At 36.5% G+C, this 12,750-nt stretch overlaps 1 protein-coding gene across 1 annotated transcript in view; it reads right to left on the reverse strand.

The window, feature by feature from the left end:
* Positions 1–12,750, reverse strand: part of LOC123755300 (Myosin binding subunit) — a 358,923-nt gene that overhangs the window by 205,699 nt on the left and 140,474 nt on the right. Inside the window, exons 13-14 of the mRNA XM_069327906.1 lie at positions 3,840–4,091; positions 575–731 (exon numbers count right to left, since the gene is read on the reverse strand). Coding sequence (XP_069184007.1) covers positions 575–731; positions 3,840–4,091 — 409 coding nt within the window. The remainder of the gene's footprint in view (positions 1–574; positions 732–3,839; positions 4,092–12,750) is intronic.

Below are 12,750 nucleotides of genomic sequence, written 5' to 3' on the forward strand. Positions count from 1 at the left end.
TTGATCAGCAGTAGTTTGTTTTGGAATTCCTACCTTTCTGGGTGCCTGAACTGGTAGATGGCAGACAAAGACTGCTTCCAATTACATGGGGATGTCTTTAGGCCATTGCTCCTCGTGCCTCTCTTGACGGGGCCAGGTTCTGGCTTTGGTCCCCGGTAGGCCTAGAACTCCTTCGAATGACTGTTGCCACGGTCTAATATATACACATCAGCCCGGTATAGCTCCGGGGAGCCGAAGGGGCTCTCCACAGAAAAGTGTACAGTCCCAATGAATCTACATGATTGGTAATCTACTTTACATGTTTAGTTTTATGAACAATAATATTTTTGTATTATACTCCTTTGGTAAGCTGTAATACCTATATAATATTTGATACAGAAAGTATGTTAACAGCTTTACCACAGCTGTTTGATATCACCCAACAAAATTTTCATTCATTCAGACGTGTTCATTCAGCACTATGCTAATTCACCAAAAATTTCCATACACTATTTTAAATATATACAGTAGTACTTTACTTTGAATTTGTAAAACTAAAAACGTGTTGCATTTAAATACTGCATTAAATACTTACGGATACCTGCTGTTGCTTGTTTTTCATAAGCTGCTCAGCAGATTTGATATCCTCAAGAGTAACTCCTTGCGTAGATCTCCGGGTCGACCGTACCATCTTAGCATGAGCTTTTCTCTGGGTTTCACTCTCTTCATCTCGGCTCGGTGGCACAAACGACCTAGATGAATGCACCAGGCTACACATCAGGTTACACAGAGTTCCCACCGCCCAATGTGGCACCGCCTTCAATCATTACACATACTTCACCAGTCTTTACCACTATATGTTGCATATTAAATAATATGCTTTCATACAGAATTTTAAGAACACTGTTACAAGCGTACAGCAATGACATTAAATACAGTATAGGATATTAAAATTTAACAATAAAAAATTAATAAAAGAACCTTCACTGATGTAATTAAATAATGTTTATTGTAAGTCTGTGTAATAAGTGATACTTAATTTGTTAGCACACACAAGGCATCAACCACCAATGACGAGCAAGTGCGGAACATCGAGTGTTTACAAGTACATCGCTATAAGAAATGAATATTTGTTTATTTTCACAGAGTTTAAAGGACTTTCTCTGAAGAAAACAGTAATGGTTATGTCAAGACAAGTGGCACAATAACAAACAAAACTTTCAAATCATATCCAGCTTTCTCTGCAGTTTTCTTTGAATAAATAATGCAAATAAATACAAAACTTAACATCCTGGGACAATTATGAACCCATCTGTGAAGCAAGCACAGCTCAGCAAAGATTATATCATTTATTTAAGAGATAAACTTTTTAAATTAATTAACATGTTCTATTTGCATTATTAATACTGCAAAGATAGCCGTTCAATTTATATACCACTCAAGCGAATAAGAAAATTAAAGAATTTTAATATCAAGTCCACTAATAAAATAGAGAAATTGTATTTGCCATTAAAATTCAGAGAGATTTACTGGATGACACCAGAAACTTGTTGCAAAAATTATGATTAACAGGAAAACATATCCATTAATTTGGATATTTGGATGTGGATTTGTTCATTTAATGCATCACGCAATTGTGATTTTAGTGTGTATATCCATTCATTATTTTATAAAACAGCAGTAAATAACAAGGTGTGTAATTACTGAAAATGTAGTAACAGAATAGGAGCTACACTCGTGGTGTACTATCTTCCCTATAATCTTTGTCATACTGTAATTACCCAAGTGTAGTTACAGGATGAGAGCTACGCTCATGGTGTCCCGTCTTCCCAGCACTCTTTGTCATATAACGCTTTGAAACTACTGACGGTCTTGTATTGTAATGTATTGAATGTATTGTAATGTACTGAATTGTCCACTGGTGTAGGCAAAAATTGCTTGTAACTACAAGTAAATTATTTTATCAACAATTCCTTGATCTTCATGTTTCAATCTCAAAATTCCTCCTTAGCAAATTTTTCCTTTACGGTCAAAGGTTTATACATGGTCATCACTAATGTCTTCTAATTTTTGTATACACAGTATAATGCCACCAACCTCTCCTCAACTTCTACTCTTACTTTTATATTTAAGAGTCAGAAGTCATTTACTTGCATGTTTCTGCATCTATTTTTATCAATATTGGGTTTATTTTAGATCAGAACACCATACAAATTCTATACTGTATTTGGTAATTTAAGTCAAACATACATAATGAAATTTTGTTTTGGTATGCATTAATAATTTTCAAGGTAAAATTAATTAATTTAAATTGGTTAATAAATGCCCTTGGTGTTCTTTGATGACACTTTATAATAGGGTTTATTAAGAAGAACCCCTGTACTGTATATCTCTTCTTGCCCCAGTTCTTGAGAGTCTATTCACAAGGTAACCATGCAAATTGTAAGCTCAATGTGGCCTGGTTATATTTACTCTGTACCCTTCTTCTTGAGGGTTTTCTTGAGATGATTTCAGGGCTTTAGTGTCCCCGCGGCCCGGTCCTCGACCAGGCCTCCACCCCCAGGAAGCAGCCCGTGACAGCTGACTAACACCCAGGTACCTATTTTACTGCTAGGTAACAGGGGCATAGAGTGAAAGAAACTCTACCCATTGTTTCTCGTCGGATCGAACCCGGGACCATAGGATCACAAGTACAGTGTGCTGTCTGCTCGGCCGACCGGCTCCCTCTCATGTCCTTTACCTGACATTTGCCCACAGTGAAATCCATCTGCCACAAAGTATTGCTGTATGCTCTTACCTTGTCTAGCACATTTCAAGGGCATGACAGTTGTTTAGGTCTAATTTTTTCCAGTAGCTTAACATTATGCATAAACTTGTACCTTGAATCCATTCACTAGGATTATTTATAAATAAATCTCTGAACAACGAACATAACACGTGCTATTAATGCAATCCGTTTCCTTCACTAGGACATGCCTTTTGACATTATATAATATATATATAAGCATTATATATAAGCATTATATATATTATATATATATATATATATATATATATATATATATATATATATATATATATATATATATATATATATATATATATATATATATATATATATATATATATATTTTATATATATATATATATATATATATATATATATATATATATATATATATATATATATATATATATATATATTTTATATATATATATATATATATATATATATATATATATATATATATTTTATATATATATATATATATATATATTTTATATATATATATATATATATATATATATATATATATATATATATATATATATATATATATATATATATATATATATATATATATATTTTATATATATATATATATATATATATATATATATATATATATTTTATATATATATATATATAAATTTTATATATATATATATATTATATATATATATATATATTATATATATATATATATATATATATATATATATATATTATATATATATATATATATATATATATATATACATATATATATACATAGATATATATATATACAGTACTGTATATATATAAATATTTGTTTTAGATGAAAAAAATTGTTAGCAGTAAAATATACTGTCAAAGATGGAGAATGAAGAAACACATGCTTTTTTGTTATAAATGAAAAGCTCTATTCTGTACTCTTACCTAAATACAGCACTTTCATTTGTTGCAAATATTTGTTAAAGTAACTTGGTTATGAAGGCACATCTAACAAACATCATGCCAGTTAGTTAACAATCATATCACAATCAGAGAAATAAATGAAATAGAAGTCATTCTCATGGTTGGCAAGCGTACGCACTTGAAGAAATTCTTAATCACACTGCCTGGACTCATTTTGGATGGCGTGGGGGGCTGTGCTGAAGGAGGAGGAGGAGGAGTAGTAGTAGTAGTTGGAGATGCTACAGAAACAATTGGAGGAGAGGTTGTCAATGTAGGAGAAGGAATTTGCTGTTGGGTAGGGTGTTTTGGTGGGATGGTGAGGGTTGGTGCAGTTTTGGGTGGTGGAGGAAGGGCAGACAGCCCCCCGTTGGTCGTGAGTGTGGTCACATTGCTGCAAGAGATTATTTTCCTTGAGGACACCTGTGCATATTTCAACACCTATTCTTTATAAATATTTGTCTTGAACATAGCTTATGAACTAGCTGCCATATCACAATTATACACAAGATGAACTAAGCTCAGTAAATAAGGAATTCACTGTATTACACATCACTCATCATAATTTATAGCTTTACATAATAATCATTCAAACTAGTAAGGTAATATAGTACTATTATTTACAGTAACTTATCAAAGAATCTTAACACTAGCATAAATATTATACCAGTGAACATTAGAAATTATGAATAACTATCAGTAAGAATGGTACTGTAATAACTAGACCAATCCTATTAACACTACTAATATTTACTAGTAGTTGTTTGATAATATGAAGACAACTAATAAAAGTATCCCCAGGCTAGCATATCTCACAATACAGAGCAGTTAATAGGTACAGCAAAAGTAATAATGACAGCAAGTTTATATGGAATTACTCGCTGCTAACTCAGGTCAACCATGTGACAAGAGGGAAAGACATAAAAAATTTAAGTTGAATTTTGATCATGTTAACAATTAACAAATACAGAACACAACTGAAGAAGAAACTACCTTCCTCTACTTTACAACCATACCACTGACCTGATCAACACATACATGCCTGCATACATACATACATACATACATACATACATACATACATACATACATACATACATACATACATACATTATACACACACACACAACTATTTCTGCTTTCACTCTCAATTTGCCAAAAACTACTTTCAGAGAATATAGTGAAATGCCTCTTATAGTTGATCCCTTTGGTAGCTTCTTGAGGCTACCCACTTAAGAGTAGCAATAAATCTGAAACATCCTACCCGGTCCTTGTATGTCACAAGTGCCTACTGTATATCAGAACCTGAATCTGATCTACTCAATAAAGGCAAGGGAGTCTGCAGATACAAGATCAACCCAAACCAAAAGAAAAAAACAATCAGAAAGATAAAAGTGCCTGAAATGAAGCATCTGCATGTAAAACATTGGTAACACTGACAAATTATGTGGCACTTGTAGTCCAGACCAAACTGCTAATTGGTAACATAGCCCCAGAAACTCGGGGCCTCAGCCAGCTGACCCCCCTTTTAGACATGTACCACCCAAATGCAAACCCAGAGACCTATGGGAAGGAGGGAAGGGCAAGAATTGGAAGCCACCAAAGGGGACCCACTAGAAAGAGGTTTCATTACTTTCAACACTGCATTTCTGGAAGGGTTCCCTTCAGTAGCTCCCATGAATTTAACTCACCAAAATACATGCAGAGACAACAGATTGAGGGGGTAATGAACCACAAATGCCACAAAGAATGAATGGCAGATAAGTCCTAACACCCATGGAATAGCATCCAACTAAACTATGGAAGAAGCAGGAGCCATTGAAGATGCTCAGAAATGCATATCAAGCCCAAAGGTCCAGAAAGCAAGGTTAAACCAGCCAATAAGGATGAATAGCTCACTGGCACTAGAAACTATCCCAGGCAAAAACAACAGGAAAAACACCAACCCAGAGAGAAAAGGCACAGAGACTCAACAAACTTCGGTTAAACAGAACACCTCCAGGATGACCAAACAGCCCATGTAATCAACGGGAGGATATGTCGATGACTGCCCACCCTATCAAAGTGAGCAGACCAACCACAAGCAGAGTCGGCAAGCCATGCTTGCAAACCTGCACAACCAAACTCGTGAATCAGAAGTGTATTAACAAGCGAGGCAAGCCCTAAACCGGAAAAGACCAGACCGACGTAACTGCAGAAAGCAAGAACCACAAGAGTGCAGGATTAAAGACCAGAGGCCAATAAGGACAAAGCACAACAGTAACCCCTCCAAAACTGCCACCAACTCTAGCCAAATGAAACACACCCAAAACAGAAAAGCACACAAGAGACAAGGAAGTGCACAAAATCATTACACAGATCAGCCAGAAAACAACACAGGTGAAAGGCCAATGAGAAAGTCTTTAGGTCTTTATAAAACAGAAGTGACAGATACTAGCCAAGGTTGCTGCCAAAAAACAGGAACACACATTTCAGTGATCACAACCCACCCAAGACCAAATCTGCAATGAAAAAATGTGGACCATAAACAACCGACAAGGATTCTGTTAACCAAAAAATGAACCATGGACCACTGCTAGCAGACAAACCGACCATCTAGATGGTGAAACCAGCCAGTCATTGAGACAGGTAAAGATGCTGGAACCCAATCATAGAACACCCAGACCTGTGTCATACCAAAGTAGTATTCCAGATGCCAGGGACCAAATATGCGACCAAGGAATCTCGTACATCAGGCCGAAACAGACCAGGTGTCACTACAGTACCAAACAGGGAGACAGCAGAGGCAAAAAAAAAAAAAGGGGGGGGGGGGGGGGGAATTAGGAGCCAACTAATGCACCATGACAAATATAATACAGTATGCTGGCGTGTCCTCTCTCAACACCACTGAGTAGCTGGGTCTGCCATCAGGTGGCAGATGAGTATTACAGAATAGCAGTTGGGTCTAGACAAAGAGTAAGTATATAAGTTTGTGTCAGAGCTGCCAATGTTTATCCGAGTAGTTGCTCATTTTGGGACGCGCAATCTTTCAGATAATTCTTTTTTTTTTTTTACCTGGGTATTATTCCCAGACTCCCTTGCTCTATTAAGGTGGCCAGATTCCAATCCTGGGCCCTAGTAGGAACTTGTGGCCCATAAAGGCCTGGTGGAGTGCCTTATGCTTGAAGCTATCATACAGGTAGCTTCTGGGAGCCACTGAAGGGACTCTTCCTAGAAACTTGGCATGATAATGAGGTCTCCAACTAGAGCTGTTCTTGCCAGCTTATTCATGGAATTATTTGAAGTAGGGCCAATCTCCATCATCAGCAGTGTTAAACGACTCTTGATATGTTGTTCATACTGTTTGTGTTACCGAGTCATTTTGACTTGGATAATTTTATAATCAGACTATGAACTAGAATCTATTACTGTACTGTAAACAATTAACTCTAGAAATAAAAAATAATGAATCCCTTCTTAAATAAATAATAATAAAATATGGTCACAGACTCTTATTTAGTCTATGGGGAAAACTACCAACAAAAATTACTGTGTTCACTTTTAATTTCATCATGATAATATGACAATGAGACATAGTGAGTGAATTCTTTTCACAAGATACACTGAATTTGTAAGTAGTTTTTGGAACAATGGTTCCAGAGCCCATTATATAAACTCTCCTAAATCTTAAATACGTATATTTAATTAGGGAATGCAGAAAGCGAGCAAAAACAGTCAGAACTATGGTTCCTTCTCACCAGAGAAAAGACAGCAAATGACATTTGCAATAGGTATATAGTAAAGGGCCAAACTGCTTACAATGATGTACATACACCAAGAACAGAGTAGACTTTAATCCCTGTACTGCACAGCTGTGATATCATGGGAAAACGGGGTGCACCACCCTACATTTCATGCGTCAGAATACTGTAAGATTCAAAACTCCTGCGGGTACACGGGGCTCACATCTTGTTTTTCAGGACTCCAGTAAACAGATGTCATCTTGAAAACAATTGTCTGCATTCTTCCTGGCTGTGAGTGCCTCAAATCTGCCAGAGCAACCAAGGCTGGCACATGCAGCTGCAGCTCACAGCACAGCTGCACAAGTCAGGGCCACAACACCACTTAATAATCATAAATAAAATGAGTAACTGCAATTACTTTGTGTTAATAGTGTCATAGATGATCCAGACTGTAATAGAAATTATGTACAAGATTCAGATATCAGTGAACACAATGCTAGTTATGATGTTTACAGCAGGAGACAGACATTCACAGCACACAGCCGAGGTTGGTGAATTTACCCATCGTGTCACGTGACCTCATGCTCCTTTAGAAAATTATCAAGTGGAAATTTATTCATATTCATTATTTAGTAACAAGAATCTGATAATAATAGCAGTGTCTGAAGTAATAATAGTGATGTACATTGTATATTTCTGGGTATTTTGGTGTGTCAAGTGACATCGGCTGCTTAAGAGTCAGCTGGTCATAGAGTGCACTGTACCTCTATACTGTGCTAGGATTTAATTACCACACATCAAAATTACTTAGTAGTTCATTACGGTTTATAAAAATATATAGGTGAATTTATATAATGTGTGTGTATATAGTGAAATAACAGCCAAAAAATTGTTTTATCTAAGAATATAATACTGGTGTATACATGTTATAAGATAAGAGCACCATATTTTTTAGCATAGCGATGTTCCACACCTTTAACTACTGTATATAAATTCCTCAAATTAAACACTGAATAACATCACTGCAAAAAAAAAAAACTAGATATAAACCTATTGAAAAACAATGAAATAATTATGTAAAAATATAATTGCAGCAGCCCCCACCTCACTGCTCGGCTGAAGCAGACCATTGCTGGCGTGTCCTCTCTCAGCCTGTGAATATTTCCACACTGCCTCATCCCATTACAGCAAAGTATGTCCCATACAATATTTTGTTTAGTTCCCCATGATCAGAGAATGCATTTTAACAATACAGTATAAGAAAATAAATGGGAGGGAATAATTTTTTTCTCTGCAGGCTTATCATATTTTATACCTGCACTGTACATGAAATTTTAAGGTAGGATAAAAATAGTGAGGTGAATGTGAGATATGTAGTACAACTTGTACTTATGAAGTAGTGTACTATAATAATTTAGCAAGACCGTAGCAATATTAAATTTTCTGGCATTCCCTTTGATAGTGTCTTGTAGTGTTGGAATATTGCTTTATAAATAACAATTTTAGCATATAATCTCTCACTTCCACTTCTCTGACCATATCCCACCTGACCCCTTCCTTCACCCATTTCGCATCTTTAAAATAAAGGCCATCCTTACTATGGCTTATGGTACGGATGTATATATTTTTATATAATAGCCCTGTATACTACTATACAGGGTAGTAGTAATAGCCCTGAATATATTTCATAAAGCCCCTACAGATGAAATGATATCCAACATTAAATTCTACTCTCTTCTTGGTGCTTCTTTACACACAATACCTACAAAGACAATACTGGGATTACGTGCATCGACTATAATGAACACCCTTGTCAGAAAAACAACTGTCACCTCAGGAAGTGTTTCCACTTAGAAACATTGTAAACACAACAAGCACTGTGAGCCACACTTTCAGCAAGTCCACAACAGATACACTTGGTGTGGATCTGTGTGAACGGATGGCCAAAGGCAGAAATATGCTTTATTTTGGAGTGTGATATGACCTGGTACTTCAAGTGCCAATCTTTCTCAGAGTGTCACTCTTTGTGTGTGTGTGTGTTTTCCCCATCTCTGATGGAAATATAGCTACCTGCCTTTTCTGGATTCATTTAAAGCAATCAGCATAAATGTGTCAAATCACCTGTAGTGATATAATGTTATTTCAAGAGTTCATATGTAAGACATTTATATGCAAAACTGTATTCGCTATTTAATAATTAACAAAATAGAAGTATAATACAAAAAAATTACAAGCTTATCAAACATGCATTGTAAAAGACTTCAGCCACCACCACAGAAACAGTAGCCCCAAACCAGTTCTGCATAGGATTTATTGCTGCCACTTGGTAGTCAATTTCATATCAATACAGTCACACTCCATACACACAACTTTATCACAACAAAACACAGGGAGGTAGAGTGGGTCAAAGAGAATGAATACTGTAATACCATTTTTTGAGGTAAAGGTACAGAAGACTGCAGAAATTTGTGAAAAGTAGATAAAAAGACAGGAAAGTGTTGGGATTAATCGAGATACAAAAATGCAAGGTAGGATTTCAGGTAAGACATATGAATAAAACTGTATTTTGGCTCAGAGGTACTGTACCACTCTTAGAAATGTTAGCACAAGTGATACCTTTATATGAAAAAGTAAAGTGTAAATGTAAAAGTAGACAAACAAAGAATTGGGATAAAGAACTGAAACAAACATGACTACATGTCAAAGAAGGTGCATATGAGGAGCAGCAGCAGCAAAATGCCAAAGACAAAGATATAGAGACCAGATTAACGAGCTAAAACAAGACCAGGAAGATGCGAGTCTTGATGGGGAGAAAGTGAGACTGAACTCGGCACATGATACAAATGGTGTAGACACACATGATTTCACCACAGAGAACAAATCAGGATATACGGGAAAGGGAAGCTGAAGTTATAGAGGACCCGAAAATTAAACTAATCAAGGGTGATGAACACTGTATCACAGCCAAACAAATTAAATACACAACATGCAAGAAAACAACAACAGATGAGACTCAACATCCCCCGTGGCCTGATCTCTGAACAGGCCTCCTGGTTGGCAGACTGATCAACCAGGATGTTCGATGTGGCTGCATGCAGCCTGACATGAGTCACAGTCTGGTTGATCATGTATCCTTCAAAGGTCTTTGTCAAGTTCTCTCTTGATCACACTGCAAGAGGTCAGCCAGTTATGCCACATATGTGTAGGAGGACAGTGTTGAAAAGTCTTGACCACTAGTGTCTTGAAAAGTATCCCTGGTACAGCATGTTTTGGTTTAAAGTTTCTTGTTATCCAACCTGTCATTTTTCTTGCAGTTGTAACAGCTACTTCATTACATTCTTCAAAAGCAACATCTTCCAATGTGTTTACTCCTAAATCATTTACTTTTCTTTTTCTTTCAATAGTGTGGTTAAACTGAGTGTCCTCTATATTATCTACTCTCATGAAAATCATTGTGTCATCTGCAAAGGATGATACAGTGTTATACTTTATATCCTTGTCTTTTTGATATGTGGATGATAAAAAGTACTGGAGCAAGCACAGTACCTTGAGAGACTAAGCTTTTCATGGTGAATGATCCAGGTTTTACTTTGCTGACTATTACACTCTGGGTTCTGTTGTTAGGAAGTTAAAGATCGATCTCCCTGCTTTGCCAGTAATTCCTTATTTTCGCATTTTCTTTGCAATAACACCATCATCACTTTTGTCAAAGGCTTTTGCAAAATCTGCGTATACAGTATTGTATTGCATCAGCATTTTTCTTGTCTTTCATGGCATCTAAGATACATGGACTAGCAATTGTGAGAGGCAGGAGTGCCGTGTCCTGAACCCATGTTGACCAGTGTTACATTGACAGTGCATTTTCATGTGTTTTGTCATCATACTTCTTAGCACTTTTTCAAAAATTTTGATGATGTGTGACTTTACAGCTATTGGTTTATAATTTGTTGGCATCCGCTATACTACTACTATTGTGAAGTAGTGAAGTACTATCTCCACTGTTGTAAGTATGTCGGAGATAACACCAGTATGTCGGAGATAGCACCAGTATCTAGGCTCTGCCTCTAAAAGATATTTAGGAAGAACAATGTCCATAGGCTCTAGGACTACTTGAAAGCCATGGAAGGAAGGGAGGATAGCTAATGAAGTGACAGAAAGGTAAAGATTGTAACAAATTAGTGGAGAAAAAGAGGCCAATAAAATCTTTTGCAAAAGCAGCTTAAGACACACATAAAGCAGGTTATTTGTCAAAAACTGAGGGCTGAAAGTAGTGAAATGCATTAGTGTTCTTGTTTTGTTATGCACTTCCTTTCTAGTGTTTTCCCATCAATTACTGTGGTGATCAAGTACCCCCAGATTCCCATTGCTTTAACTGAGAGGGCCAGATAATGTTATTGGTCTTCAGTAGGTGGTTGTGACTGGTGTGGTACCTGGATTTAAATGACTAGCTGAGTAGCCCTCAAAGCAAAAGAATATAGTAAATAAATATGAAGCGGAAACCTACAAATGCAGTACAGATAGGCAGCCAGTTCTCCACTACAGTGATATATTTTTATCTGGTAGCAAAAGTGCAACAAGCATAACACAGACCAAACTCACTAATCCAGCTGTCATTATGCCAGATATTTAGTATAACTGGCCAAAATCCATCTCATTTTGGTTTGTATTAGCTTCTTTTGCTGCTTCTAGCTGAACCCTATATTAAATGAAGTGCATAGTATGAGAAGTGGCAGCAGGTGTGGAACATGCAAAGCAGCTATGACAATTGGCAGTTTGGAAAATGGCAGCAAACCTGCAAAGTACCTAGTGCATATGAAAAGTGCTGGCAAATAAGGGATATGCCCAGTGTATGTGTAGTGTGCCCAGCACATGTGGAGGGTGCCCAGTAAATGTGGGAATGTATAATGCATGTGGAGAGGCAAAATGCATTTGGTAAGTGCCCAGTACATAGGGAGAGTGCTTAGCCCAAGTGGAGAGTGGCTGAGGGTATGAACAAGAGCTCCCATGTGGGTTGTGTCGAGAATGGCACTACAGGAGAAGTGCAGTAAGCAGTAAACTTGTATGGTAAATGGTCATCAGTATCGATGATGATGCATATTGTATTTATAATCAGAATTTGCACCAAAATATGTTACCAAAGCCATTAAAGCAATACCAACATTAACAAGAAATGCAATTAATGCTAAAATCCATACGAATGATAATATATAAATTTAATATTGCTGGCTGGGAGGGAGGAGCTGGTTGAGTGGGAAGAGTCGGTTGAATGGGAGGAGCTGGCTGGGTTGGAGAAGCTGGCTGGGAGTAGATGGTAAAGGGGTTTTGAGTGCC

Source organism: Procambarus clarkii, chromosome 20 (assembly GCF_040958095.1).
Source record: "Procambarus clarkii isolate CNS0578487 chromosome 20, FALCON_Pclarkii_2.0, whole genome shotgun sequence".
Classification (NCBI taxonomy): Eukaryota; Metazoa; Arthropoda; class Malacostraca; order Decapoda; family Cambaridae; genus Procambarus; species Procambarus clarkii.